Source organism: Lissotriton helveticus, chromosome 7, assembly GCF_964261635.1.
Source record: "Lissotriton helveticus chromosome 7, aLisHel1.1, whole genome shotgun sequence".
NCBI lineage: Eukaryota > Metazoa > Chordata > Amphibia > Caudata > Salamandridae > Lissotriton > Lissotriton helveticus.
This window is the reverse complement of record NC_136068.1, coordinates 1,451,546,258-1,451,574,255: the sequence shown is the minus strand read 5'-3', so window position 1 is coordinate 1,451,574,255 and position 27,998 is coordinate 1,451,546,258. Positions and strand designations below refer to the sequence as shown.

The following is a 27,998-nucleotide window of genomic DNA, read 5'->3' as shown; positions in this document are numbered from 1 at the left end:
ACTCTTGGATGCTGCAGGATGGGTTACAACCACTGGTAGCACTGAAAGAAAAATGGGAAGTGAGCATAGGGCGCCAGATCCCGGACACGACATAGGAACACATTCTTAAGGGAGCGTGGAAAGGGAGCAGAAATGCTCGGTTCCAACAGATGCAATTTTACATTCTACATCGCGCTTACTTGACCCCTAGAAAAATTAGGAAGTACTTCCGGGTCCATGATGCAGCGTGTCCCAGATGTCTGGAGAAGGGGGTGGAAGTAGAACATATGCTGTGGCATTGTCCATCTATTGGGGAGTATTGGGCAGAAATATGGGACCTCCTAAATGCAATAACTGATCGACAACTAGATAACGACATAGCTACCTGTTTGCTGCACTGGTTTCCGCACACAGCTAAAACGAAAATAACCAGCAAATTTATTGATTTAGGTTTATTACTGGCCAAACGAGAGATAACCTGGCACTGGAAATCGAGGGCGGGACCCTCGAGCAGGCGCTGGTGTATGGAATTCTGTAAATGGGCAGAGTGTGAGTGTGTGGTCCGGATGCGGCAGGCTAAACGCGCTGATAATGATAAGGCATTAGAGATGGCAAACGCGTGGGAGGCCCCGACTCAGGCCTTGCGAGACTCCAAGTTGGAGGAAGAAGATGAGTGACCGTTAATCGTACATGTGATCATCAAATCACGAAACTGTCGTGCAAAGTTTTCCCTGCAGCTGATAATACACTAAGATATAGAATTCTGGACGTGCTCACACCATCGAGAATAAGGGGGGGGGAGGGCTTAAGGGGAATTAGCGTTAAATTGGGGACATGTTTAATGGAAATGGATGATGTGATAATTGTAGCATATTGTATGGCAATATAAAATCCAATAAAATATGTTTTCAAAAAATGGGACTGTGGCTGCAGAAGCTAGCTCAGAGGTTTAGGGCAGGGAGGAGAGCTGAATGTGTCTGATGGGTATTCTGAAACTCCATGGCCTGAAGATGTGCATGTATGTCGGATGAATATTCATAAAGAGGACCGACAAAAATAATCATACAGTCTGCTGAGACGGAAGATTGGGACTACACCAATTGCTTCCAATAGGATAACTGTATGTATTAGTGATGTTTCTGTAATAGAAAATGAGTAGCAAGGGGGGTGGAAAGGGTGGGGGGGGGGAGATGGGACAGTGCCTATATGGCATGTATCGTAGCTGTAATGATGTTATACAAATATTGCTACAATGTAGTCTTGATGCAATGCATTAACCCTCTGAAGCTCAATAAAGACTATTTAAAAAAAAAGTGGAGAATGTGCAGGAGAGATTTGAGGTGATATGTGAAGAGGAACAGGAGGAGGAGAAGGTATAGGAAAAGAGAAGTGCATAGGGGATGTTGCACAGTCCTTTTTCTTGGCAGGAACCACAGGTGTGGGCGGTGCAGCTGCTGGTATCTTTTTGTGAGGTGTAGCTTCTACATGGCCTGTTTTTGGGTCGATGTAGATCTTTTGTCGGGGATCTGGCAAGAAAAGTTCCTCCTCATGTACAACCTTTTTGGGCGTTGATTTTTTCGGTTCCAGCGGAGGTTGTTTTGTATCTTTAGCCTTGGGAGGTGCGGAAACGTCCTTTGGTGTAGTTTTCGGTGCCAAAGGTGTTGTTTTTGGCATGGTAGGCAGGTTCGAGGGCTCGGCACATCGGAATCAGGCCTTGTGGGCTTCGGCACTGAAGAAGGTGTTTTCGGTGTGGGAGCTGGTGTCGTCGTCTTCGAGGCGTTGGACGATGGCTTCACACTTTTAGGTTTAGAAGTGGACGGCTTCGGAGCCGGTACTTCTTTCGGTGCCGAGCCATCCTTTGGTTTCGGTGCTGGGCTAGCTTTGGATTTTGGTGCCAGGCTAGCTTTGGATTTTGGTGCCGATGGAAGAGGTGGAATCGGCACGTGCGGCTTGCTCGGTGCCGAGGCACTAGAAGGCTTAGTTGTTTTCTTCGGAGCTGGGCTCGAAGGGCTTTCGAAGTGGGTGTTCGGTCTCGACTGGGCCCAGCGGGCAGAGTGCTGACCTTTGCCTTCGGTTTGGGAACTGTATGTGGTGCAGGGGCAGTAGTACTCACGCGCTGATCCGATGGAATGGAGTCATCCGAGTCGTCTGCCTCTGATACGATCTGGAGATCAGGTGAATCTTCTTCAGGAACGAGCGGGACCTCTTCATCGAAGATTATCTTCCGGTTCTGATCTCATTTCGTGTCGACGGGCCCTCCGATCCCGGATGGTTTTCTTTGATCGGAAGGATGCACAAGCTGTGCAGGTCGATTCGTTGTGTTCTGGCAATAGACAGAGGTTGCAGACCTCGTGGTGATCGCTATGTGGACACTTTGCTCGACATACCGGGCATCTTTTGAACGGAGTTCTGTCCATGAGGTGTAGGCCGCAAGGCGTCGATAGGCCCAACTGCCCGCGCCGATGACCGGAATGGAACTGATGGCGTCGAAACTATTGTAGTCTGTGTCTAAGGTAGTTTTTAGAAGTTTGAGGAAGTTTTGCGCTTCGAGGTGCTTGAAAAGTGTTTTCCTAGGCGGAGCGAAGAAACTTTCATCCGAACCCAGTGGCGGAAAAAAATCAATTTAAGGATGGAGCCGATGCCCATGCGCAGTTTTGTTCGAGGGAGGAGTCACCTATCTCGTGACTACAAAGACTTCTTCCAAGACAACAACAACCTGCAATCATCCGAGCCCAACACCAGGTGGCAATCTAATGCTAAGTGTACAATCTGCAGCTCGTATGCCTCGAACATATTGTTGTGCCTAAAGCATAGCACCATAAAAAATTAGACTTTTAGAGCAGACAGCATTGCTAAGGAACCTACATTCACCAACCTCCCAAACAGTTTTCTCAATAGAATAACTGTAGTGAAATGTACTTAGAAATATATGGACCACACAAAACGTGCAGAACAGTTTTAGGTGACGTAACGGGTGTAGGAAGCTGGCTCTCTATATACCATACCAAAGTAAGGTATAGTGTGCACAGAGTCCAGCGGACCACCAAAGGGTTACGAAGGTTAAAGTAGATAATATCTTACGCTCTATTTGTGGCAGTGTTGGCGAGTAGTAAGGCATTATCAGAGGGTAGTGTTAACTTCCGTGCTCGCGTTGCGAGCACTACCTTCTGGGTGCTGCACTCGACCGTTGGCCGACGCAGCCCCGCCCACTCCGTAGAACACCCGCACCGTGGCGGAATGTCCACCGCGGTAAACGGGTTAAGCATTTATTGCACACACAGGCATGAAATTATTTCACACACTCAAAGATTGAACTCTGACCAATTGGTTTTGTATAATAACATTATTTTGTTGTAGTTTCTTTCTAGAACCAATCAAGGCCTCGCACAGGTAAGTGTAATAGTACTTTGCAAGAATAATCCTGTTGGTTTGGTTACAGGCAAGTCAAACGTTCATAAACAGTTGAAATTACTATACAGTTACTTTATAATTACTTTGTGAGTAGTTGTTGGATTACTCTTCTTACTCCGCGTGGTATACCTAGATACCACACAGACATTTCCTGGATAAAGAGAAGTAATGCAATTTGCTATAAAAACACACTTGTACGACTTCCATTGAATTTCCAACTCCACACTTAGAACCTTATTTACAGAAAAGCAGTCAATGTCATTCTATGGAGGAAATGAAGTTATTGGTTTACAGGCAAGTACTTGGTTTTGGGACTTGGTTTTTCTGGGGTTAGAACAAGGGTTTCCCGAGGAACTAGGATGCACTCCAAGAGCACCCTCAGCTGCTGGGTGCAGAGTGCTGAGACCCAATGTTACCCAATGGAGGGTAGGGGGCCTACGGTTGGTGTCTGCTCACTGGCACGCTGTGAGAAAGTGCCCTCTTTCTGCATGGTTGCCCCACTTTTTGCTGAACTGCTGATGTACTTTGAGTATGCCCTGGGCGCCTGCCAATCAGGTACCCAAGGCCTATGTTCTTTCCCATAAGCTGCATTGAAGACCAAACCAAACTGGCACTCTCTTGACACAGGTCAGTCCCTGGTAAATGGTACCACATGTATCCAGGGCACTGTGATCAGAGAAAGTCTCGAAGGGCTGCAGCACTTATTGTGCTACCCTTAGAGGCCCTGTACCTTTACATTCACACTCTACCCTTACAGGCTGCGTTTGCCATGCCTACAACCCACTGCCCTGGCATAGTTCAGTCACGCCTCTAGCTGGGTGCACTATACCAGTGGTGAGGGTACAGGTGCATGAGCCCTGTACCTCTACAGTGTCTAAGTCCATTCTTAGACATTGTAAGTGCAGTGCTGCCATTAAGAGTATATGGTGCTGGGAATTTGTCATTACGAACTCCACAGTACCATAATGCCTGCACTGAAAACTGAGAAGTTGGGTATCAAACTTCTCAGCACATCAATCCCACACTGATGCCAGGGTGGGATTTAATGAAAATGCACACAGAGTGCATCTTAGAGCTAACCCCTGAAAAACGACCTACCACTAGTGTCCAGGCTCAGTGGCTGCCACCACCAGACATATTTCTGGACCCCTGGGTTGAAAGCCTGCTGCTCTCGGGGCCTGAAACAATGCACATCCTGGGACGAGGTGCCAAGCCTCCTCCCCTAGGATGGGCAGGGTCCACGAAGGGGAAGCTTTAAAGGCTTGCCACCTTTGTGAGTTTCCCCAGGCCTTTTGCTGCCTTCAGCAACTGGTCCCCATCGGTTCTGAACCCCACTTTGGGCGGGAGAACTGGCGGGAAACCAAGTGAGGAAGGAAGGTGTGCCAACCTCTGCTAACTCCACCCCTCAGGTGGGGGTGGCGAGGTGAAGCACATCTCTCAGTCCCCACCATCTTGCAGATGGAGGGACCCAGCCAACCAGGGAAAGGCTTATGCTCCCCCTCCTAGGGTGGCATAATAGGCGGTGTCCCCACCCTAGGGAAGGGACCCATTGGTACCAAACTTTTACCTACCTGTAATGCCCCTGAATCTAGTATTTAGGGGCACCACAGAACCCTGCTTCCTCAGACAAGAAACTACAAGAGAAGAAGAAGAAGTACCGAACAGCTGTGCCAAAGCTATCAAAAGGAGGACACCCACTGACTCGGCTCCACCCCTATCAGCCTGTCCCAACCTCGAACCTGCTCCAGCGAAATCCCGGTGTGTCCTGCAGCCAGCCATCTCAAGAAAGAAAACAAGTTACTTACCTGTAACTTTGGTTCCCCAGTATTGGTAACTTTCATAGATTCCCATGCTTTTGTATCATTCCCCGTCGTCGGAATGGGAGTCTTGGTAACAAAAATACCATAGCTGTAGGTACAAAAGACCAAGGAAAAAGGCCTAGGCCTCATTCCCTTTTGTAGCAGATCACCCTCTGTGTAAAAGAGACCAAACTTAGGCATCAGCCAATCAGAAGTGCCTTACCCCTTAGAACCTTCCTGAAGGAACCTCAGAGCCTCAGATTTTCGTAGCCGTTGTGTACTTAGACACCATATTCGTTGTAGGCTGAGCTTTCCTCGGGGAGGTGGGTGGGCGCCTGGGAATCTATGAAAGTTACCAATACTGGGGAACCAAAGTTACAGGTAAGTAACTTGTTTTCTTACCCCAGTATTGGAACTTTCATAGATTCCCATGCTTTTGTATCAGAGTAGTAAGCAGTTAGCAACAAAACCACATTTTGCATCATAACATTATAGCAATAGGCAACATGACAAAGATACAAAACGTGAAATACGGAAGGTGGGAAAGAAAGGAAAGCTCACCAATTATTGGAAGAGGTTCCTCAGGACAGCATGTCCTACTGCCGCATCATCTTGTTGTAAGGACTCCAAGCAGTAATGCTTGGTAAAGGTGTGAACGTTGCTCCAGGTAGCAGCTCTGCACCCCCGCGAAGAGGGCTGTTGAAGAAGCCACAGATCTTGAGGAATGTGCTCTAATCTTTACAGTCAGAGGTTTTCCTGCAGCAGTGTGACAATGCAGAACGGCACTTGTGATCCATCTTGAAACACCTTGTTTGGATAGCGGAAGGCCCTTGCTTGGACCCCCGAAGGCAACAAATAACTGAGGATTTTCGAAAACCCTTAGTACGTTCCAAACAGAATTTCAAGCACCGTTGGACATCTAGCGAATGCAATGCTCTTTCTGCTGGTGTAGCTGGTTGAGGAAAGAACGCCTTCAGAATGACCGGCTCATTCAAGTGGAACCTTAGGCATAAACCTAGGATTAGTTCTCATGATTACAGTGTTTCTTTTGAATTGAAGGAAAGGTTCTTGGATAGTCAAGGCCTGCAATTCTCCAACACGCCTTGCCGACGTGAGAGCGAGGAGGAGAGCCAATTTCCATGAAAGGTATTTCATGTCAGAACGATGGATTGGTTCAAATGGGCCTTTCATGAGTTGAGAAAGAACTAGATTCAGATGCCATGTAGGAGGAGGCGGCCTCACTGGTGGATAGACTCTGAACAAGCCCTTAAGAAATTGCTTGACAATTCTGGAAGACCACAAAGAAGGCCCAGACACTGTCCTTCTGAACCTTGATATTGCCGCCAAATGGAACTTAATCGATGAATGGGCCAGTCCCGACTTAGCCAAGGACAGCAGATAAGGAAGGAGCTGATGAGGCTTATAAGTGAAAGGATCAATGCTTTCTTTCCTGCACCAGCAACAAAATCTTTTCCACTTAAGACGGTAAGTCCTGTTCGTTGAAGGAGCCCTTGCCTGGGAAAGGACCTCCTTAATCTCGCTTGATAAGGGTAGGTTCTTAAACTCAACCTGCTCAGGAGCCATGCAGTCAGGTGTAACGACTGCAGATCTGGGTGCCAAACTTGTCCTTCGGACATCATGAGGAGATCTGGTAGAACCTCCAAAGGAAGAGGAGGGGCTATCGACAACAGATGGAGTTCCGTGTACCAGAACTGACTCGGCCAAGCAGGGGCTATGAGGATCATCCTGCACGGCTCCACCTTGATCTTCCTGATGAGCCGTGGGATCAGAGGTATGGGATGAAAGGCGTAGACAAATGTCCTCGACCATGCTATCGAAAGCGCACTCCCCAGAGAATCTCGATGGTGAAGCCTGCTTGCATAAGACCGGCATTTCTTGTTGTCAGAGTGGCAAAAAGATCGATTTCCGGTCTGCCCCACTGGCTGAAGATCTCCTCCAAAACCTGATTCAATTCCCATTCGTGGCTGACTGAGGATGACCTGCTCAGTCTGTCGGCGTTTTCGTTTAGGACCCCTGGCAAGTGTTCTGCCTTCAGCGATATCCTCTGAAGAATCGCCCATTCCCAGATCTGTTGAGCTTCGTGCGACAATGGACGAGATCTGGTTCCTCCTTCCTTGTTCACATAGTGCATGGCCGTGGTGTTGTCCGTCCTGATAAGCACATGTGAACCTTCCAGACGAGGAAGAAAAGCTTGCAGAGCCAGTCTTATCGCCCTTAGCTCTAAAAGGTTTATGTGGAGACGTTTCTCGTGGGGCGACCAATGACCGCTGATATGCAGGTCTTGCATCACTGCCCCCCAACCCTCCAATGACGCGTCCGTTGTCACCACTTGTGGAGACGGGTCGTTTACGAAGGATAGACCTTGGGACAAGTTGTTTTGATCTGTCCACCATAAGGCCGCTTCCTTCATCATTGGAGTGACGGTCACTCTGTCCTCGAATGAACCGTGGACCTGTTTCCACTGGTTGTCCAGTTGTTCCTGCAGAGGACGCATTCTTAGTCTGCAATGGGAAATGAGTGGAATACACGATGAAATCACTCCCAGTAGAGACTTATAGCGGCGTACTGAAAGACACTTTCTTGCGTGTAAGTCCCGGGCCAAGGTCTGTAATTTCTCCCTCCTTTCCGGAGTAGGGAAGGCTTTTGAGAGCTTTGAATCCAAGATGGCTCCTAGGAAGCGAGCCTTTCTGGACGGGACCAGGGAGGACTTTCCGTTTTTCAGAGTGAGTCCCAGATTCCGAAACAAATTGGTACAAGCTTGAACAGCCTCGAGCGCTGCCTCCCTGGACGTAGCTTTCAGCAACCAGTCGTCCAAGTAGGGGAAGACTTGGAAATGGTTCCTTCGCAGGAAAGCTGCTACTGGAACCAGCACCTTCGTAAAAATTCTCGGGGCTGAGCGGAGTCCAAAGGGTAAAACGCTGAACTGAAAATGGCTCTTGGCTACTGTGAATCGCAGAAACCTTCTGTGTGCTGGGTGAATCGGAATGTGGAAATACGCAGCCTCGAGATAGAGCGTGGCCATGAAATCCCCCGGACTGATAAGCTTTAAGATGTCCTGGAGAGAGACCATCCGGAAGGACAGGGAGATGAGATAGGTGTTTAGCTCCCTGAGGTCTAAAATTGGGCGCCATGTCTCTAGCGTCTCCCTCACCAGGAAGAACCTGGAATAGAATCCTTGCCCCCTTTGGTTTGAGGGGACCGGCTCTATCGCTCCCTTCCGGAGCATCTGTTGGACTTCGAGCCGCAGGAGACGCTGGTGTTTCGATGGAATGGCTGCCGGGGGCTTGGGTGGAGGGACTTGCGTGAATTCCAAGGTATGCCCTTTCCGAATGATGTTGAGCACCCAATGGTCCGATGTTATCCTGGACCAGTTTTGAAGGTATTTGGTGACCCTGCCTCCAACTGATGATCTCTTGAAGGAGGGTCCATTAGGAAGAGCCAGGAGGCCGCTATTGGCGCTTGGACGAATCTCGTCCTCGTCCCGCCTGTTTCCCCTTATTGTAAGGCCTGGAGTAGTTGGTAGACTGGCCCTGCCGCTGTTGAGAAGGCTGACGGTATTGCTGGGAACCTCAGCCCGTGGAGGAATAGCTCTGCTGTTGGAAAGATCCCCTGAAGTTACCACCTCTGCCTCTGGATCCCTTAAAAGGAGACTTTCGCTATTGAAGGGTCCCCAAGGACCTGGCCGTCTCCGTGTCCTTTTTTATTTCTTGAAGAGTGTCGTCAATGAGTTTGCCGAACAATGCCTCACCATCAAAGGGAAGATCCAGGACCTTGTTTTGGATCTCAGGCCAAAATCAAGTAGCCTTGAGCCATCCTTGGCGACGGAGGACTGCCGCCCCAGCCAAGGAACGAAACGCCGTTGTTGCAATGTCCATTGCACAGTCAATGATCTCCATCGACTTCGCTTCTCCCTCTTGCAAGATCTTTTTTGCCTCAGATGTTGACTCTGGAGGCAGCTGGTCAAGGTACGGGGCGACATCACACCAAAGCTGGCGGTCGTATCTACCCAAGATCGCCAGGGCATTAGCAGCTCGCACCAGCAAACTCGTCATCGATGAGAATCTTTTCCCCGCATTATCCAACCTCCGCCCTTCCTTGTCCGGAGGAGTTGTTAAGGGAGCAGAGGGGTTACGGGATTTCCTCTGCGCTGCCTGCGAGATAACGGAGTCTGGTTTTGGATGACCCGTTAAGGTCGCCGGACCATCTTCGGGTGCCTTGTATTTCTTATCCAGACGCAGTAGCACAGGGACCACCGTCACCGGGTTCTTCATAGCCTTTAGGCCCTCTTTCCACAGATGATCCACAATAGGAATGGACCTAGTTGATTTCCTAAAGGGTTCCTTGAAATCATATAGGAAACAATCTGTAGTAACCTTAGGCATGGCCAATTTGAATCTGCCAGCAGCTCTTTCCATCAGCTGATGAAAGCCCCCAATGTTCGCTGGCGGGGAATCCGCCGGATCTGGGACTGGTGATGCGGGATCTGGAATGATATATATTCATCATATTCAGTATTAGGAATAGAGTCATGATCAGACTGCTGATCCTCATCCGAGGAATCATCATGGGCCTCTTGCAGCCCGGAGGAATCCAGTTGGAAGGATGTCTGAGGCTGAGGAGAAACTTGAGCCGGAAAATTTGGCGTCACTGATGAGGCCGAAATCACTGTAGGCGCAGCAGGCGTTGTTGGGACCGGAATTGGACTATTCGCCTTAGATTTATAGTCCTGCAGCATCTTATGCAGATCTAGAAGAAAAGAAGATGGCACTGTAACCATATCCTGCCCAGAATGGTGTTGTGACAGGGCCGCCTGATGACCAACCTCCTCGTGGTCGTATTCGCCCTCAGAGTCCGTCTCCTGGCATTTGACTAGAAGTTGGGAAGGACTATTGGCATAGCTGTACGAGTCCTGGTCATCCTCCTCTGACTCTCCTTCCTGAAAAAGCATGGTTGGCAGTAGGGGAGACACTCCTCGGAGAAGTCAACTCCGGCGTGATTCTCGTCACAGAAATCGTAATTCTCTTTTCAGAGGACAAGATCGCCGACGGTTCCGTCGTCGACTGTTGAACACGTGTCAACGAGATCGGGGTCGTCGAAGTCTTCGACGATATAACTGTCGACGCTCCAGCTGTCGTCATTGTCAAAGTCGTCGTCGATGCCCTCGTCGACGAGACCGTCGTCATCGTCATTGTTACCGTCGACGTAGTCACCATCGTCGTCGGCACCTTCGGCGGCGGCGTCTTAGTCGGCGGCGTCTTCATCGCCGCCTTGGTCGTCGGTAAATCTTCCGTCGACGCTGCTGAATCCGCCGTCGACGGTACCTTCGTCGACGAACCCCTGTCGACGGGATCGTCGACGATAACATTTTCGATTATGATTTTTTCGCCGACGGAACCTCCGCCGTCGACGTCTTCGTCGTCAAGGACTTAGACCTCCTCTCAGAAGACTGGTATGAAGGTTTCTTGAAGGCTGAGGCAGTCTTCTCACCTTTGGAAGGCATAGCATGTCCTACCCTCTCCTTTTCACCTCGGTGAGGAGATTTGCTGGGACCTAGGCTCTCGGACTCACTGGGGGTCTTTTTTGAGGCCTTAGAAGATCTCTCCACAGAAGGAGAAGGGGAACCCCTACCCCTCTTCACTGACCTTCTCGAGGAGGACATCGATGCTGCATCCTCACCGTCACTAGAGACAGTGTCCTTTCTGGATTTCAGCTTCTGGAGCCATGTCAAAAGTCTACCCTCACGGTCCCTGAGGGTCTTGGTCGAAAAGGTGCGACAGATCTTGCAGTCCGCAGCCTGGTGGTCAGGATAGAGGCAATAGATGCAGTCTTTGTGCTTATCCTCCCCAAAAAGCCTCTTCTTGCCACAGGTGGAACATGGCTTGAAAAGGACTTTTTTTCTTCTCCATTTCAGACATCCTGGAAGGCAGCTAACAATCCTGAAGTGAATCTGAAAGATTCTGAAGAAAAAATCCTTAAGAAATTCCTTTGTAGAGTAGAAGTTGAGCAGAGCTCAAAGGAGACTCCCTAAGCACAACGTGCGGTAGAAAATCTGAGGCTCTGAGGTTCCTTCAGGAAGGTTCTAGGGGTGAGGCACTTCTGATTGGCTGATGCCTAAGTTTGGTCTATTTTACACAAAGAGGGTGATATGCTACAAAAGGGAATGAGGCCCAGGCCTTTTTCCTTGGTCTTTTTTACCTACAGCTATGGTATTTTTGTTACTGAGACTCCCATTCCGACGACGGGGAATGATACAAAAGCATGGGAATCTATGAAAGTTCCAATACTGGGGTAACCGGGAGGACATGCCTGCCTTACATCCCAAAGATTGTGTCTCCCGTGAACCCTGGATTTGTTCATCAACAGACTCCAGCTCCTCAAGGATCCGCGAGTTTGCACCACTCTGCACCAATGCCCAAAGCCCAAGTTTGAGTGGCCCAACACAATGAGGAGGTCTCCCCGGCGACCCTGACCAGAGATCCAGTGACCCCTGGCCTGCCTCAAGCAGACGCCTGCAGCCTCAACCTGGAAGGTTCCCCCAACCGTGACCAGGTTACCCTAAAAGGCACCCCTGCACCAGACACCCCACAGCCTTGGGTGGTCCAACAGACGGTACCTAACCAACCCCCAAGATCCCTCATACCTCTTCAAGTGGTGGTCGCACCCACAAGACCTTCATCCCCGAGCCTGCAGTGTGTTTGCGAACCGAAAACTCCCCACTGAAAGTAACCGGGTAGCCGGCGACAAACCAGCACTCTGCACCTGGCCGCCCTAGTGCCGCAGAGGGTGCACCCTTTGGTGCCATCTTGAACCCCCATTTGCCCTGAACTTAAGTCCAGGAGCTTCGCTCCCACAACCTTGTGGCCTGCTCATAAGCAGCCACCAACCGGAGTCCACCTCTCCCCCACTGCATAACCTTGGGCCTCAACACTCTGCACCCGGCCGCTCTACTGCCCCTGAGTGTGTAACAAGAGTGCATCCTTGACCCAGGGGACCCCTTAGTCTACCCCAGAATACCAATTCCCACAACCGAATACTTCCCTTTGAACCAATAACCCTATTTTCCTCAATAGGATAACATTGCCTTTTTTCTGTGAAAAGTGTGGAGTTGGAAAACCTATGAAACTCTTTAACTGAAACCGAATAACTAAAACACTTTTACTTACCTGGTTACAGGAAATGTCCCAGTGTAGTATCCAGGTATACTACACTGTGTAAGAAAAGTAATCTGAAAAGTAATTTACATGACCTGCTAGTGAAAAGTACATACAAAGTATATGTACAGTATTCCACAGTATTGCATTGCCAGTAATTCAAACTGTAACCCAACCAAAGTATTTATACAACTGCAATTCAATACTGCATTAGTACTGAAAAGTATTTATCACTTACCTGTGCCAGGCTTGCTTGGTTATAGGAAAATAAAATAACTAAAAGAATATGTTTTATACCAAACTAATTGGTCAGAGTTCAGTCTAGGAGTGTGTGACAATCATTTGCTGATTGAGGTTGTATAACAAATGCTTAACACTACCCTCTGATAAAGCTTTACTGTTCGCCCACACTAACATGAAATGAGAGTAAGGTGCTATCTACTTTTACATCTACTTACCTTTGGGGTTCTAATAGACTCTCCACACTATACCTCATTTTGGTATAGTATATACAGAGCCAGCTTCCTACATGTGCCCCAGAAACCTCCAGGGTGTTCTCAAAAACCTACTTACCCATCTGCCTTTGGTGGTGCCCCGTAAACATTTTGTTGCTAACTGTCAGATACCCTGCTCACATTCAAATTGGAGTTCACAAACCAACCTGCCTTACACATACATTTTTGGGAGTTTAAGTTGCAAAAAAAAAAAAAAAGACTACACAGTATCTATAATTCACCATAAGAAGCACACAAATAAAGGAAAAAGGACAAATCAAACTTAAGTAAATGTACACTTTTTGCAGATGTGTGCAGGTTAAACCAGACAAAAGTAAAAACTAGTAAAAAGTTTATTTTAAAAAACAAACTCCTTAGCACCAACATTTTGCTCATAATATTGTGACCACTCTTTAATCCATCCGTGATACTCTAGATCTACATCCAATATCGTAGGTCTACGATCACAAAAATTAAAAAAGTCTGGAAGATTGCTTAAACACCGTTGGCACAAAGGACAACATATTGGGGTGCTCAGGCTGAGCGACAGACAAGTTAAAAAAACAAAACTTCGAAAATAACTCACCAACTTCTTAGAGAGAAGCAACGCTGTGTTATTGTCACTCTCCAGGGCCCAGGATGCAAACCGTAGAATGTGCTCCTGATGCCGCTGCAGTTTTGTCATGTTCCAGTGTTGTCTTTCCAGTTTCTCTTGCTGTCCCTCAGTCACCCTCTATGGCCGAAATAGAAAAAGAACAGAGAAATATTTCAATCGAAATTCACCTAAATTTATTTTGAATCTGAGATTTCCCGTACATCCTGATCAGGTAACCACCAAGACTACATTGTTAGCTTTGCCATGAGGAAAATTGGGGCCCTAAGGAGCATTTGTCCCATCCAAACATCAAATGTACGGAATCTCTTGATGCATGACTTGGTTCAGTACAGTCTTTCCCCCGTTTTGAAAGTACCCCTGCAGTCTAGACACTACAGCAGGTCTTAAATATTAGGCACCTGTTAAAAATTTCTATGAAGTTGTTTCAAGTATTTACAATACTTTCTACTCTATATAGCATAAGCAGAGGAGGGAAGTGCATTTGCCAAGTGTGTCCAATTCAATTAATACCATTAATACCATTTATCAACTTATTGCGTTTGCTTTGTTAGCCTTAAGTAGGCAGGGTATGCCCAGACGTAGGTCCCTGGCTTACTTGGTCACTGGATTCAAGCTAGCCTGGCTGATGAAGGGTGTTACCCCGAAACCAGTCCCAGGATGCGTGTTTGCGGTCCAGGAAAGACATGGCCTGACAGTTTGGAATGGATTGTGAGAAAGTGCCCTCTTTCTTGCATGGTATGCCCCCACTTTTTGCTGAATTGCTGATGTGCTTTGACTGAGTGTGCCCTGGGCTCCTGCCAATCGGGTACGCAGGGCCTGTGTTCCTTCCCTAAAACTGCATTGAAGTCTCAACCCAATTGGCATCTCCGGCCACATGTCAGCCCCCGGTAAATGGTACCCAGGGCCCTGTGACCAGAGAAGGCCCTTAAGGGCTGCAGCACTTATTGTGCCACCCTTAGAGGCCCTGTGCCCGGACACACAAACTGCCTTGGCAGGCCGCATGTCTTGGTGCAGAATTAAACAGAACACTGACCTGGCATACACCAGTCCTCCTCTAGCTTAGTGCCCTATGCCGGTGTTGAGGGTACAGAGGCATGAGCCCTGTACCCCTACAGTACCCAGGTCCATTGCTGGGCACTGTAAGTGCAGTGCTGCCAATAAGAGTATATGGTGCTGGGAGGTTGTCATTACGAACTCCACAGCACCATAATGGCTACACTGAAGACTGGGAAGTTTGGTTTCAAACTTCTCAGCACATTAAACCCACACTGATGTCAGTGTGGGATTTAATGTAAAATGCACGACAGAGTGGTTCTGCTCAAACATCTACAATTCCTGGTGCCAACCAGGAACCGCAAATCCAACACACTCTGCACCCGCCAAGCCCGGCCCGTGCCAGAGTGAACAAAGACCATGAGGACATCCCCCCGGCTACTGTGACCAAGAATCCAGCACCCAAGGACTCCCCTCGATGCTCCGGACGCCTGCAGCCTCAACACCATGGACCCCCCCCAACCGCGAACAGCAGAGGGTAAGATTTCCCCGACGCCTAAAGACACCCCTGCACCCGGCGCCCCATGGCCCCCTGTGCCAAACTCCTAGGTGTCTCTCTCTGCATCCGGCTGCACCTGTGCCGCTGAGGGTGTAACTACAGTACCAACCTGAACCTCGGAGACCCCGGAGTCTTACCCCAGAACCTTAACTCAGTCAGTCGAGTACTTACCTGATAGCCGGTAACTTACATTTTCTCCATAGGGTAACATTGACTGGTTTTCACTTGGAAATTCTTATGTCGAGTTTTGAAACTTTGAAACATTCACTAAAAATCATCCGATTAACAAAAACAAAATTACTCATCTGTTACCAGAAGAGATCCCAGTGCTGGACCTCAATACCCAGCACTGACCAGAAAAAGTGATAATAACTGTGTAGGAGAGTAGGGTCTGCAATCCTATGATCACCCAGATTTTTGCTTTTTGCTGCACTGGTTTACGACTTTCCCTGGCTGTGGGCCTGCTAATCAGACCCACAGCCTAGCTGTTCTCTCTATCCAAATTGTACTCAGGTACTGAATTGGCACTGGGCCCTCTCCAAGTCCCTGTACCCAGGGCTGAGGTGCACCCAGAAGTCTCCCAGGGGCTGAAGCATGTATTGTGCCACCCCTGGACTGACTAACTAAACTGACACAACTGGCTGCCCGACAGCTGGGGCAAGGTGGTGTACTCACCCTTTGCTTTAGATATAGTATACCTATATCTGACCCTAAAATGGACACACAGATCTCCTATCAGTCACTCCTATGGCAGGCCTTAACAATCCTGAAGGCAGAGTGCTTGGAATCGTGTGAGATGGTGCTCTGGCATGAGCTGAGCCTGTCTGCGGCTTTCGGGATCTATCCCTTAGCCGTTTCCATGATATCGCATACCATATACTCTTAAGGGCATTATAATCCTCACGGTTATATGCCAACTCTGGTATCGCTTTATCAAAACATGTCGAGTAAGGTGTCATACGAATTGGAATACTAACCCCTCGCCAATTCTGGCGACGGGGTTAGCATTCCACCCTTCTAGAGGGACACGGCATGTACGTAACCCCTAACCCCGGTTAAAGTCAAACAGAGCCTCAGCTCCACAAAATGGATGCTGCCACCGAGACACAAGTCTGCCCTCCTGCTGCTGGGAGTCCTCCCAGAGCAGGAGATAAGGACAAAGGGTTTCCTGCCAGGGGCGGTGCCAGCACCGTCCCAGACAGGATTTTGTGTATCCTAGGTAGGCAGGGCTTCAGAGGAAGGTGACTGCAAGTGGCACCCCGGTGCTCACTATGCATAGGCCGGCTTGAACCAGTTCCAGGGACACTCCAGACCCTGAGCTGGGGAAAAGCCCGCCAAGGAAGTGGATGTAACCACCCCCCTCCTGGTCCCACCCATAGGGCAGGACTTAGTCGCGTGCCAGCCCCCTTTTCCCAGATAAAGGTTGGAGCAGGCCCCCTTCCAAATTAGATCATCTTTGGAATCAAGACACGACTTTCTACGAAAGGACTTCAAGATTTCCTTCTTCAAGATTCTCCCTTGTTACTAAGGAGTAGTCACCCTGCATCCGCAGGCACCATCGCAAGAACACTGCGGTCTGCTGTAAGTCCTTCCTCCGGAATCCGACTGCCCAGCTCGACAAGACCCGGCTTCCCTGGCACCTCCGACCTCTACTCACCTCTACAGCCAAGCTGAGAACCGTGAGTGCGACGAGACCTCAAGGGACCGACTATTGCCAAGACTGCACGACTTCTGCACAGCAAGCCCGCCGAGTAATTTCCTGGTGAGTGCTTTGGGGTCCGAGAAGCCCCGACCCTGAGCAGCTCCAGCACCGAAGATCAGCCCCCCAGCATCTCCACGATCGGCGTGGGGCCCTTCTGCTTTTTGCTGCTCACCGCGTTGTTTGGCTACTAGCCCGCTGGCTTGTGGCCTTCTGAACGACGCCCGACAACATCACTGCTGCTGGTCTGGTTGCTCCAGACTGGCCCTTGCTCCCTTCCAGAAGAGGAGCACCCCGGACCCTCCTGGTCCACTCAAGACGCCATTTTGAGTCCACCGCGTGGGCTTGAATTAGCAAAGGCTTTGTTGCCCAATCCTGGGTTCTTCGACGCCGACAGCTTCATCCATCGTGGGACAGCTCGCCTCTCCATCCTGGTCGCCGACAACGCCTCCTGGTCCGTGAGATCTGCAGAGCCAGCGTCGCCCACTCACCTAGTCGAGGTGACTACCATCCGGTGCCCTCCTGGTGCCCACTGACTACTGGCTAGTAGTCACGAACTTGGTCCCCTCTGCTTTCAGGTGTCCTCCATCTTCCAGATCCAGGCTTGGATCACTTCGAACTATCTTCACTGGTCGCCTGCCAGCATCTTTTCTTCCAGGCTCCTGGTCCGGCAACGAGGATTCCCGACGTCTTTTGAGACCTATGCAGCTGCAGCCCCTGGGCTAGGTAACTTCGGCATTTCGGTGCCCCAGCATAGCCTCACTATCCAAGGGTCAGGATCCACTGTCGTTTTCTCCCTACCAGATCGGGTTCGCCCGTGAACACTAACTTTAGCGTTACTAGCTTCCATAGACTTTGTCCCGCATCCCGCGTGAAAGTGCACACTCTGCACCCGAGTCCCCTAGGCCTCCTAGAAGTAATCTAACGAATCCATAGTCAAGTCCTAGCGATTCCAAAGCCTATTAGTACTGTACTTACCTGCTAGTAATTTCGCATTCCACTTTTAAAGTATATGGTTTTTCGTGCCCCTCGGGCATTTGTGTATACCGTGCTAACTTAAGTATTTTCGTAAGAGTTTTGTTGTGTGTGCTTAGCACCCTGTCCTCATAAAGAGTACAGGGTTGTTGTGATTCTAATAAATACACTGTTTATTTTCATAACACTTGTGTGGTGTCCTTTCACTGGGTGTTCAAGGGGTAATGTGATGGTAAAACAGCTGGCTTAACACGCCCTCTAGAGTCTTAGCCTTAGACTGCTCGTATCCATGCTACTAGGATAGCTGGTCTATAAGGTTGACTTACAACCAATCATCAATAAGGGTTGTTTGGACTGATACATAGTGATCACTAGAATAGTGAGCACTGCATATCAGGCCAACTTCTCACAAACTGGTTTTCCGATAACCTGATTTTTCCCCATAGGATAACATTGCCTGGTTTTCACCAGAAATTCTTTTAAGTGTTAAGATTTGCAACATACACATATTCCTTAAAAATCGCCTGTTTAACAAAAACGATTTCCTTCAACTGTTTTCAGGAGATGCACCAGGGCTGAATTCAGGATCCCGCCCAGAGTAAGAAAAACGTTCGGAAAGTAAATGATATTGCAGTTTGCTTAAAATTCCTATTGAGCTCAATGTTCTAAATTGTGTTAAGTTTATGTTGCATATTGCAACAACTGTATCTATTGCATCCAAAAGTCTACTGCTCATTGAAAGTATTCAACTGTGGCATCTCATTCTGAGAAAGTATTTTTATACCAACCTGTGGTTCTAAAATAAAACAACAAGTATATTTTTTATACAAAATAATTGGCCTAGAGTTCAGTTCTTGTGTGTGAGACCATTTGCTGACTGAGTGTGTACATCAAATGCTTCACACTGTTTTCTGATACTGCTACCACTTTAGAGAGTAAGGTTATATCTAACTTTAGCCTCTGCCAAACCTCTGGAGATTGCTGGACAATGTGCACACTGTACCTTACTTTGGTGCAGTATATACAGAGCCACCTTCTTACACTGTTCCCATGAGGAACGAGGTCAAAACTGATTTGCATATGGCTGGGTCTGAACTGGGATGGCGAAGTGAGCAAAAGAACGATGACTGATTCAACCCAGATCTAAGACTGGGGTGAGTGTCTGAAAAGTTTCAGTGCTCCGTCCATCATCTTATTTTGTTTGCTCAATACAATTAATTCTCCAGCAGCCTTGCTGAGAAGTGCAGAGTGTAGTGTAAAAACTTTGCTTTCATAAAGGTGGAAGGTTTTTGTTTTAATACATGGGTCTTATGAGACTCACCCCACTTCTTTCACTACAAACACATTAGGATTGTGTGAGGCCTCCTCTTGGAGCTCTGGGCAAGCATTGGTCTGCAAGTAGCATCCAGTTCAGATATGTTTTACAACTTGTTTCACAGGACCAAAATACTGTTGCACTCCAATTAGCTAGACAATTTACTTCATTACCTCAGGGTAGAAAGAAATAACAGTCAAAGTTCATTCGAGGAGATGGTGAGAAATTCATATACATTATGATAGAATATAACACTCTATACATCACAGTTCAGTTAGTGTTTTATTTTTAAAAAACAAGTAAAGTAATTCATTAGTGAAACACAAGTAAGAGGAGGTAATAAAAAAAAAATGAATAACCAAACTTAAAATGCACACAAAACACATACTGTCAGAAACTTCTGTGGTGAGATGAGACCTCCAAACCGTGTTAGAGCTTTACCAATAGATTTCTGTTAGCATTGACTCTATGACCAATATTATCGAAGGACGCATGGTTCAGCCCAAATCTAGGACTGCGAACTTTGAAAGTGGTCTGTGCCAAATCATTGCAAAACAGTGACCAGTGAATACAGGTGTGTTGGATTTTGATCTAAATCTGGCTGTTGGGTAATTCTCCAGTACAAACTGGTGGAACAAAAAGGTAAACCAAGAACAGAAGAATTCCAAAGTGATCCCTTTTTTTGAGGGGGGGGGGGGTTCACCCCCAGTTTGGGGGAGACATACAGGAAGGGGGCAGGGTTTGAAGAGGAGACTCGCCTGCTCAAATTGAACTAATACTGGGACACTGCTATCCAGTGCCCAGGATGGGTTATAACCCTTAAAACATGTTGAAATTGGCTTTAAAACCAGATTGTCAGATTCAGCTATTATAGAAGGCTATAGTATATGACGCAGAATTGCACCCATGGAAAGTTAAATACCACTTGTAGACTGCAGCACCTATTGTGCCATCAACTACAGTGGCAATGAAAACATAGCTTTAGGCCTACAACGTGTAGCCTGACTGTAGCAGCTTGAACCCTGCTGCACAGACCTGGCAAGCAAAGATCTGATTTTAAATACTAAGTAAGTCGCCCCTAAGCACAGCTTAATGCCCACAAGGTAAGGTACATAATATTTAAAAGTGGAACATGTGGCATTAGAAATGGCATGTTCTCCGAACGACGAAACCCAAAACGATGTTGCCCCTGGCCGGGCTGTAGAAGGCGCTGGCGTGGCACATAGGAAATCAGGATCACTTTGACCTGTACCAGCGACAGACTCTAAAACCCTAGTTACCCCCCCCCCCCCCCCACACACACACACACACACACACACACACACACACACACACACACACACACACCCCAATCTACAACTCCTGGAGGCTAGTTGGTATTAGCTCTCCAGCAATTTCTCAGCAAATAATTAACCTGAAGTAGGAGTGAACAAGGTTTGAAAACTGCTGAGCAGAAACAATGGCTTGGGAATGGGGAGGTGTTTTCTTACCCTGTGAAAAAAACAAAACAGGTGGGGCTGGCCCAGGAACTTGATTCAAAATACACGAGCATTCCCCATTACAAGTACATTTTAAGTGCCACCTGGAAAGACCCTAGCTTTTGTCCCCACAGTCAAGCGAGCGCTAAAGGATGTGAAAGGTACGCCATCCACAGAAGAATCATAAAGGAGAGATGAGATAAAGGAGAGAGGGGTTTGCTAATTAGCCTGGCTACACATCTCGGTGACCACACAGGCTTTGCTCAAAATGAGAAGGGTTTATCGATCTTGAATTTTAAAAGCGAGGGGCACAATGGGATTGTTAGCAGTGGGGCAAACAGGAACTGTGGAAAGGAGGATAGGGTCTCACCCCTCTCCCCCCCCCTGCCCCCCCTTACCCACCACAGGGGCATTTACCCCCAATTGGTTTGAGAGTACCCCAAAGTCATCACCACCCACTAGCTGGTGCAGGACCCCAAGGCATCTTCTCAGAACACTTACTGGATATGTGGAAGATCAGAAAAGGACTGGATCTGCTGTGTGTGACCTGAAAGGAGCAACGAAAAACTGACCTGGACAAAGAAGAAGACTCCAAGTTCCAAGTTGGCTGATCACCTCTGGCACTCAGGGACAACTAGCTGCAAGAGGGCTTTTCCTGGATTGGTCTGCTGATCAGTGGCACAAGCACCTAGATTGGAATTTAGCTTTTGGTCTCTGCCTGCCACACTACGAGTCTCTACATGTCATCTTTTGAGGTCCTGGGGCTCTAAAAGTGCATTCCTATAGTTGGTAGAGCATTGAAGAAAGTTTGGAGACTTCGAAAAACATTTTCTTCAGAGCTTCAGGGAGACCGGCGAGGAAAAAATTATTTGACAAGCAGTCCCCAGTGTTAGATAGAATTTCAGCTTCTTCCCAGTCCGGTCTCCCAGCACCTCCGAATAAATGAGTAAGTCCCATTCTGCATTGGGGCTTAGGCAATTTCCGGAAGATATCTCCAAAGATCCATAGGGACCAACCAGCTTCAAGGATCCATCCTCCGGTTACACAGTGGCAGCTACAGTTTAAGGGCAGCCCACTCAAGAAGGATTGGTATTCTCCGAAAGGGACAGTAACTGTCTGGGTTTTGACTTCAAATGTTTTTGACTTGAGACATCAGCTCACAGCTGTGCTCTTTTTCAGTACCCGGTTATTGGAGTTACTGCTTCGACTTGTGTAACTTAACCCTCAAAGTTTAGGCAGCATGGCATCAAACCTTTTGTTGTCTGATGTCCAGCTACTAGCATTTCTCATGATACCAGACAGTTACAAACACTGCACCAATTGCAGAGCGAGAGGCTGTAACAGGAAGCATGCAAAATAACTTTGCAAGCAGATTTTGTGGATGGAAGGAGAATATAGACTCAAGGATCTGGAAAAGCAATATGCAAAATTTTTATTGTCATGCTAGTTTGTACATCTGTTCTGAACGTCAACTGCAAAAACAGCGAATTCACACAATGTACTTCTGCCCATCACTAGCTCAACACAATGTAGTTTTCCTGGCACAACAAAAAACACCAGGTCAATAACCAGCAATGCCTGGTCAAAAACAAGTTATTTTGTAAATACACTTGCCTTCCATACCAGAAGCCATAAATCTGACAAGGACAAAGTTGGGTGAAATATATCATCCTTGGAGCCAGCAAAATCACTGGAACACAAAATAGCATTAAAAAAAGCAGACTGAGAATAAGCATCTGCAACTTTTGCAGAATATCTGGACTTCCTAACAAGGACTGCAGTGTAACATGGAAAAAGAGACAGACTTCTAAGGAGGTTTCATTAACATAAACATGCCACTGGGGTACAGCGGGAGAGTTTAAACAGTGGCATTCTGTAGCAGTGATGCTTTTAGTAAACCTGAACTAGATACTCTGAGAAGGTTTGTATTCGTTCAGGTTACAGATGTGTAGGTAAGGATCCTTTATGCTTTCCACCAGGTTACCATCAGGCAGAGGCATAAGCAGTCAATCTAGCTGGCTCAGAATGGCATCTGCACCAGTGATGAAGATAAACAGTGATGTAATAGATGTGTAAGCATTAGGATTGCATTAAATCTCAACCACATCGAGATAGAGGCCAGTCAATTATTTTGCACACACACTCATCAAAAGTAGACTGATTTACCTGCACATCGTTCACCAGCAGTTTGCCACGTTTGTTTAACTCTTTCATGATCTGTAGAATAGCCATCTTCACATCTACCTGCACCTTCTTTTGGATGTCGGTCACCTGCCGGATACTGAACAGCACAGGAGCAACGAAAGGAATCAGGAGGCAAACAACATGACTTTAAAGACATGCAACAGCTCAAATAATTTAAACAAAAAAAGGTAAAGTTAGATACTGGCACATCCTAGTTCTTCATCAAGGGTACCGGTCTAGAATTCATGCAGATAAATTGCATTTGATGTTCATTTCATAAGGAATACAAACGTGACTCTATAATGTATTAATCTAATCTTGTTAGTTAAAATTTGACACTCCAAAACGAATAGTTTTCTTACCTGTCGGTGTAGTTTTGCAGCTTGAAGATCTTTCTGGATTCACTATGCTGTGCATTATTCCGCAGTCTTGTGGTTGGGTCCGGATTCGTAGTCTTTTCGTTTTTTTGGGGGGTTTTTCGTAGCCCAGGTGGGCGTCGGCGTCACACCTCCTTGGGTGCATTTCCGGTGACGTCGGCATGCTTCCTGCGGAAGCGCCCACTCTTGGGCGCCATCTTCGGGTTCTTTTTTTCCGTGTTTCCTTCATTTCCGAAGTAATGGCAATGTTCTATTTAGGTGATGTTTCACCGCTTTGTACTTTTAAGTCTTTTTTTTTTTTTTTCTAACCACCTCTTCTCTCTCCAGCCTCATCTTTCTGGCGGAGGCGGGTGGGTTCGCTAGTGAATACAGAAAGATCTTCAAGCTTCAAAACTACACCGACAGGTAAGAAAACTATTCGTTTTGCAGCGTGAATCTTTCTGGATTCACTATGCTGTGCATAGATTTTGTAGCGGTTTCTCATTTCTGTGGCGCCTGGGTGGAAGATGAGCGTTGGTTATTGAATATGTGCTGGAGCACCTTTTGTCCGACGTGTGCTTCCTTGTTCATCTGTATATCCACACAGTAGTGCTTCGTGAACGTGTGCACCGAAGCCCATGTTGCCGCCAGGCATATGTCTTGTATGGGTGTGTTAGCCAGGAAGGCTATTGTAGCACCCTTTTTCCTAGTGGAGTGGGCACGTGTCCCCTCTGCTAGCTCCTGTCCTGCACCTTTGTGGCAGAGTTGAATTGTCTGTGCGATCCATCGTGCAATAGTCTTTTTTGTTACTGTCTTTCCAATGAAACTGTTGGCGAATGACACAAAGAACTGTTTTGTTTTCCTGTGTCCCTTCGTCTTCTCAATGTAGTGCATGACTGCCCTTCTGGCGTCCAGGGTGTGCAGAGCTCCATCTGCGCTAGTTGTTGGTTTTTGGAAAAAACTCGGTATCTGTATAGACTGGTTCATGTGGAATTTGGATACCACCTTCGGCATGAAGTGTGGGTCAGTCCTCATCACAACCCTATCATTGTGTATTTGTATGTAGGGTTCTTGTAGCGTCAGCGCCTGAAGCTCGCTTACTCTGCGTAAGGACGTTATTGCAACCAGGAAAGCTGTTTTCATAGTTAGCATCTTTAGGGAAGCCTTGTGAAGTGGTTCAAAGGGCTCCTTCATGAGTTCCGTTAGGACTATGTTCAAGTTCCATGCAGGTGGAGGCACCCGCTTGGGTGGTGCGATCCTTTTCGCTCCTTCTAGGAATCCCTTCACCACCTGTGAAGTGAAGAAACTCCTGCAAGTTTCTCCCCTTGTGTAGGCGACTATCGCTGCCAAGTGAACTCTCAACGAGGATGAGCTAAGGTTCTTCTCCAGCAAGTGTGTCAGGTACTTTAGCACTGTGGAGTCCTTCATTTTAGTGTGAAGTCCTTCTTTTCTGCACCACATTGTGAATCTTTTCCATTTCGCAACATAGCACTTCCGAGTGCTAGGCCTCCGTGCCTCCCGAAGGACCCTCAGGGTGCTTTCTGGCAGTCTCAAATGTGCGAACTCTATGTCCTCAGGAGCCACGCTACTAGGCTCAGGCTCTCTGGCTCTGGGTGTAGCACCTCTCAGTTATGCATGGAGAGTAGGTCTTTCCTCTTGCCGAATCTGTGGGGTGCACACTGTCATCTCCATGATCTGCGAGTACCATGTCTGTCTGGCCCACTGTGGCGCGACCAGTATCAGGGTCATGTTGACTCGCTCTGCACTTGCTCAGCACTCTGTGCATCAGTGGTATCGGGGGAAAGGCGTAAGCAAATGTCCCGGACCAATCTATCCATAGGGCATTCCCCAGTGACCCCTCCTCGGGTTGTCTGGATGCGAAGTTTTGGCATTTTGCATTCCGGCGTGTGGCAAACAGGTCCACTGATGGTGTTCCCCATCTGTCGAACAGCCACTTTGTCTCCTGAGCATTGAGCTCCCACTCGTGGGATGCCGATGTCTGTCTGCTGAGTCAATCTGCCTGTATGTTGTCCTTCCCTGGTAGGTGTATGGCTAGCAGGTCTATCTTGAGAGGGATGGCCCATCTCCATATATCCTGTGCCAGCGTTGAAAGCGGGGCTGACTGTGTGCCCCCCTGCTTGTTGATGTAGAACATCGCGGTGGTGTTGTCTGTTTGTAGCAACACCTTGTGCTTGTACAGTCTTGTTTGGAAAGCTTTCAGTGCAAGGAAGATTGTCTTCAATTCTAGGTAATTGATGTGCTTTGTCGCATCTGCTGGCGTCCACAGTCCCCTCACCTTGAGCTCCTCCATGTGAGCGCCCCATCCCTTCAGGGATGCGTCTGTGGTGATGGTCACTGTTGGCGTTGGGGGCGTTAGAGGCTTTCCCCTTGTTATGTTCTCCATGGTCCACCATGTCATCTCTTTCTGCACTGCGTGCGTAACAACCACTAGATCCTTCCCAACTGCCTGTAGCTTGTGACCATTGCTCCTGTAGCCATTCTTGAATGGGTCTCATGTGAAGACGTACATTCGGTACCAGGTGAATGCATGATGCCATCATCCCCATGATCTTGCTCGCAGTCCTCACTGTCCGAGCTTGTCCCTTCCGGTAGAGGCGAGTTTCCTTCACCAGCGCCTTCGCCCTCTTCTCGCTGGGGAACACCTTGCCCTGTAAGGTGTTGATCTGTGCTCCCAGGAAGAACTTCACTTGTTCCGGCTCCATTGAAGATTTCTTCCAATGGATGGAGAACCCCAGGCTTATGAGCGTGCTCGTCACTGTGTGTGCGTGCTGCTTGCATTTCTGGTATGAGTTTGCTTTCACCAGCCAGTCGTCCAGGTAGGGATATACATGTATTCCCTGCCTTCGTAGATGCGCTGCGACTGCTGCGAGGCACTTTGTGAAGACCCTTGGTGCCGATTTCAGCCCGAAGGCTAGTGTCGTGAACTGGTCGTGGCTTTCTCCGATGGTGAACCTGAGCATATGCTTGTGCTTTCTGTTCATTGGGATGTGCAGGTAGGCGTCCTTGAGGTCTATTGTGACCATGAAGTCCCCGATCTGCAGTTGCGGGAGCACCTCTTGCAGGGAGGTCATTTTGAATTTTTGCGTTCTTATGAATTTGTTCAGGAACCTTAGGTCCAGAATGGGTCTCATTGTCTCGTCTACTTTTGGTACCAGGAAGTACGTTGAGTATATTCCCTTTTTTCTTTCCTTGAAGGGTACCCGTTCTATGGCCTGCTTCCGCAGGAGTTCCTTTACTTCTTCCTGAAGACACTCTAGCTGCTTGCTTGCTAGTGGTTTTCTTTTTGGTTTTCTGTTTGTTGGCCTCCCCTCCAACTCTATGCAGTATCCGAATTGGATGATGTTGAGGATCCATTTGTCTGATGTGATTTCTCTCCATTCTTGGAGGCAAAATCTTAATCTTCCTCCCACTGGTGTTATGTGGTCGTAGATGTGTAGCTTGTCTTGACCCCTCTGTACGTGCTGCCCCCTGGGATCTTTTCTGTGGGTGGGCACACAGAGTTTTTTGAAGTCACTTAGAAGCGGCTGCTGTCCCCCTCTTCTATTCTGTCCACGTCCATTTCCTCTCCCTCGAAAGGACTGGCCTCTTTGCTGGTATTGCCAGGACTGCTTCTGCTGACCCTGCTGAGCCTGCAAGTCTGCCTGGTGCGTCTGTTGGAAAGCCTGGTGTGATGTACCTGGCTGGTTTCCACCTCTCCCGCCAGGCCTCCGTGACGGGGTGCCCCTTTTGTTGCCTCTGAACTGCAATGCTCCCATGGACCTTGCTGTTTCGTTGTCCTTTTTTAGTTGACTGAGCTTCTCATCAACTGTTGTTCCGAAAAGCGTGTCGCCGTTGAACGGTGTGTTCAGGATGCAGTGCTGCACCTCTGGTTTGACACCTGAAATCCTGAGCCAGGCGTGTCTTCTTTCAGTGGCACCCATCATCATGAGCCTGCTGGAGGTGTCTGCTCCATCCAGGGCCGTCTTAAGGCAAGAGTTTGCCGCGTTCTTCCTTTCTTCAACCAGCTTTTCGGCCTTCTGTCTGGCATCCTGGGGCAGGTCCTTCACCAACTGCCCCAGCTCCTCCATGATCTGGTACATGTGCCTGTTTATCAGTGGGTTGGAATTAGCCATGCGCCAGTGGGTCGCGGAGTTCCGTTCAATCCTTCTGCCCACCACATCCATCCTCTTGCTCTCCTTATCCGGTGGTGGTCCAGAAGTAGTGGGTACGTTAGCCCTCTTCCTTGCTGTGGCCGTGATAATGGAGTCTGCAGAGACCGTCCCCTGAATGTAGGGTGGGTCCTTTGAGGAATGTTTGTATTTCTTCTCTGTTCTGGGAGTTACTGCCTTGCATGTTGCGGGCTCCCTGAATGCTTCCTTCCCTTGAACCAAGACGCTGTCGAGCATTGGCAGGTATTGGCTCCTAGTTTGTGTGGGGAGCAATGTCTCTAGAAGGAAGTCTGCTTTCTGCTTCTCTTCGTCGAGCTTGAGTTTGAATGCCGCTGCGGCAGACCTTATCACTGAGTTGTAGGCCCCGATGTCGTCCGGCGGCGATGGCCTCGAGGGATATGTGTCGACCGCCTCCTCCGGGCTGTCGGTGTCAACATCTAGGTAATCCACCTCCTGTAGGTCAGAGGGGGCCGACTCTGCGTCCGTCCTGCTGTCCTCTTCCTCCCCATAGTTGTAACTATCGTAGGGATTCTCTTCTTCTTCCTGGTCGTCGACCACCTCGATGTCCGGGTCTTGTTCCTCGGCGACCTCGTCTTCCTCCTCGACCACCTCCACCACTGGTGGCTTGGTCTTGTGTGGGATCGTGAAGGTTTTCATCCTTGCGTCGAATTCTTTCTTCCGCTGCAAGATGTTTTCCATTTCGGCCTCGAGGCGCCTTCTCTTTTTCTCCATCTCGGCCGCGTGTTCCGTGTCGGATGGTTCGGCCGCTCTTTTCGGCTGTTGGCTCGGCGCCGTGCTC

The 27,998-nt window shown here is 48.3% G+C and overlaps 1 protein-coding gene across 1 annotated transcript in view; it reads right to left on the bottom strand.

Moving 5' to 3' along the window:
* The window catches only part of TRIM28 (tripartite motif containing 28), a 678,597-nt gene that overhangs the window by 552,725 nt on the left and 97,874 nt on the right, over positions 1-27,998 (bottom strand). The window contains exons 6-7 of the mRNA XM_078654815.1: positions 22,657-22,771; positions 13,442-13,588 (exon numbers count right to left, since the gene is read on the bottom strand). Of these exons, the coding sequence (XP_078510941.1) occupies positions 13,442-13,588; positions 22,657-22,771 (262 nt within the window). The remainder of the gene's footprint in view (positions 1-13,441; positions 13,589-22,656; positions 22,772-27,998) is intronic.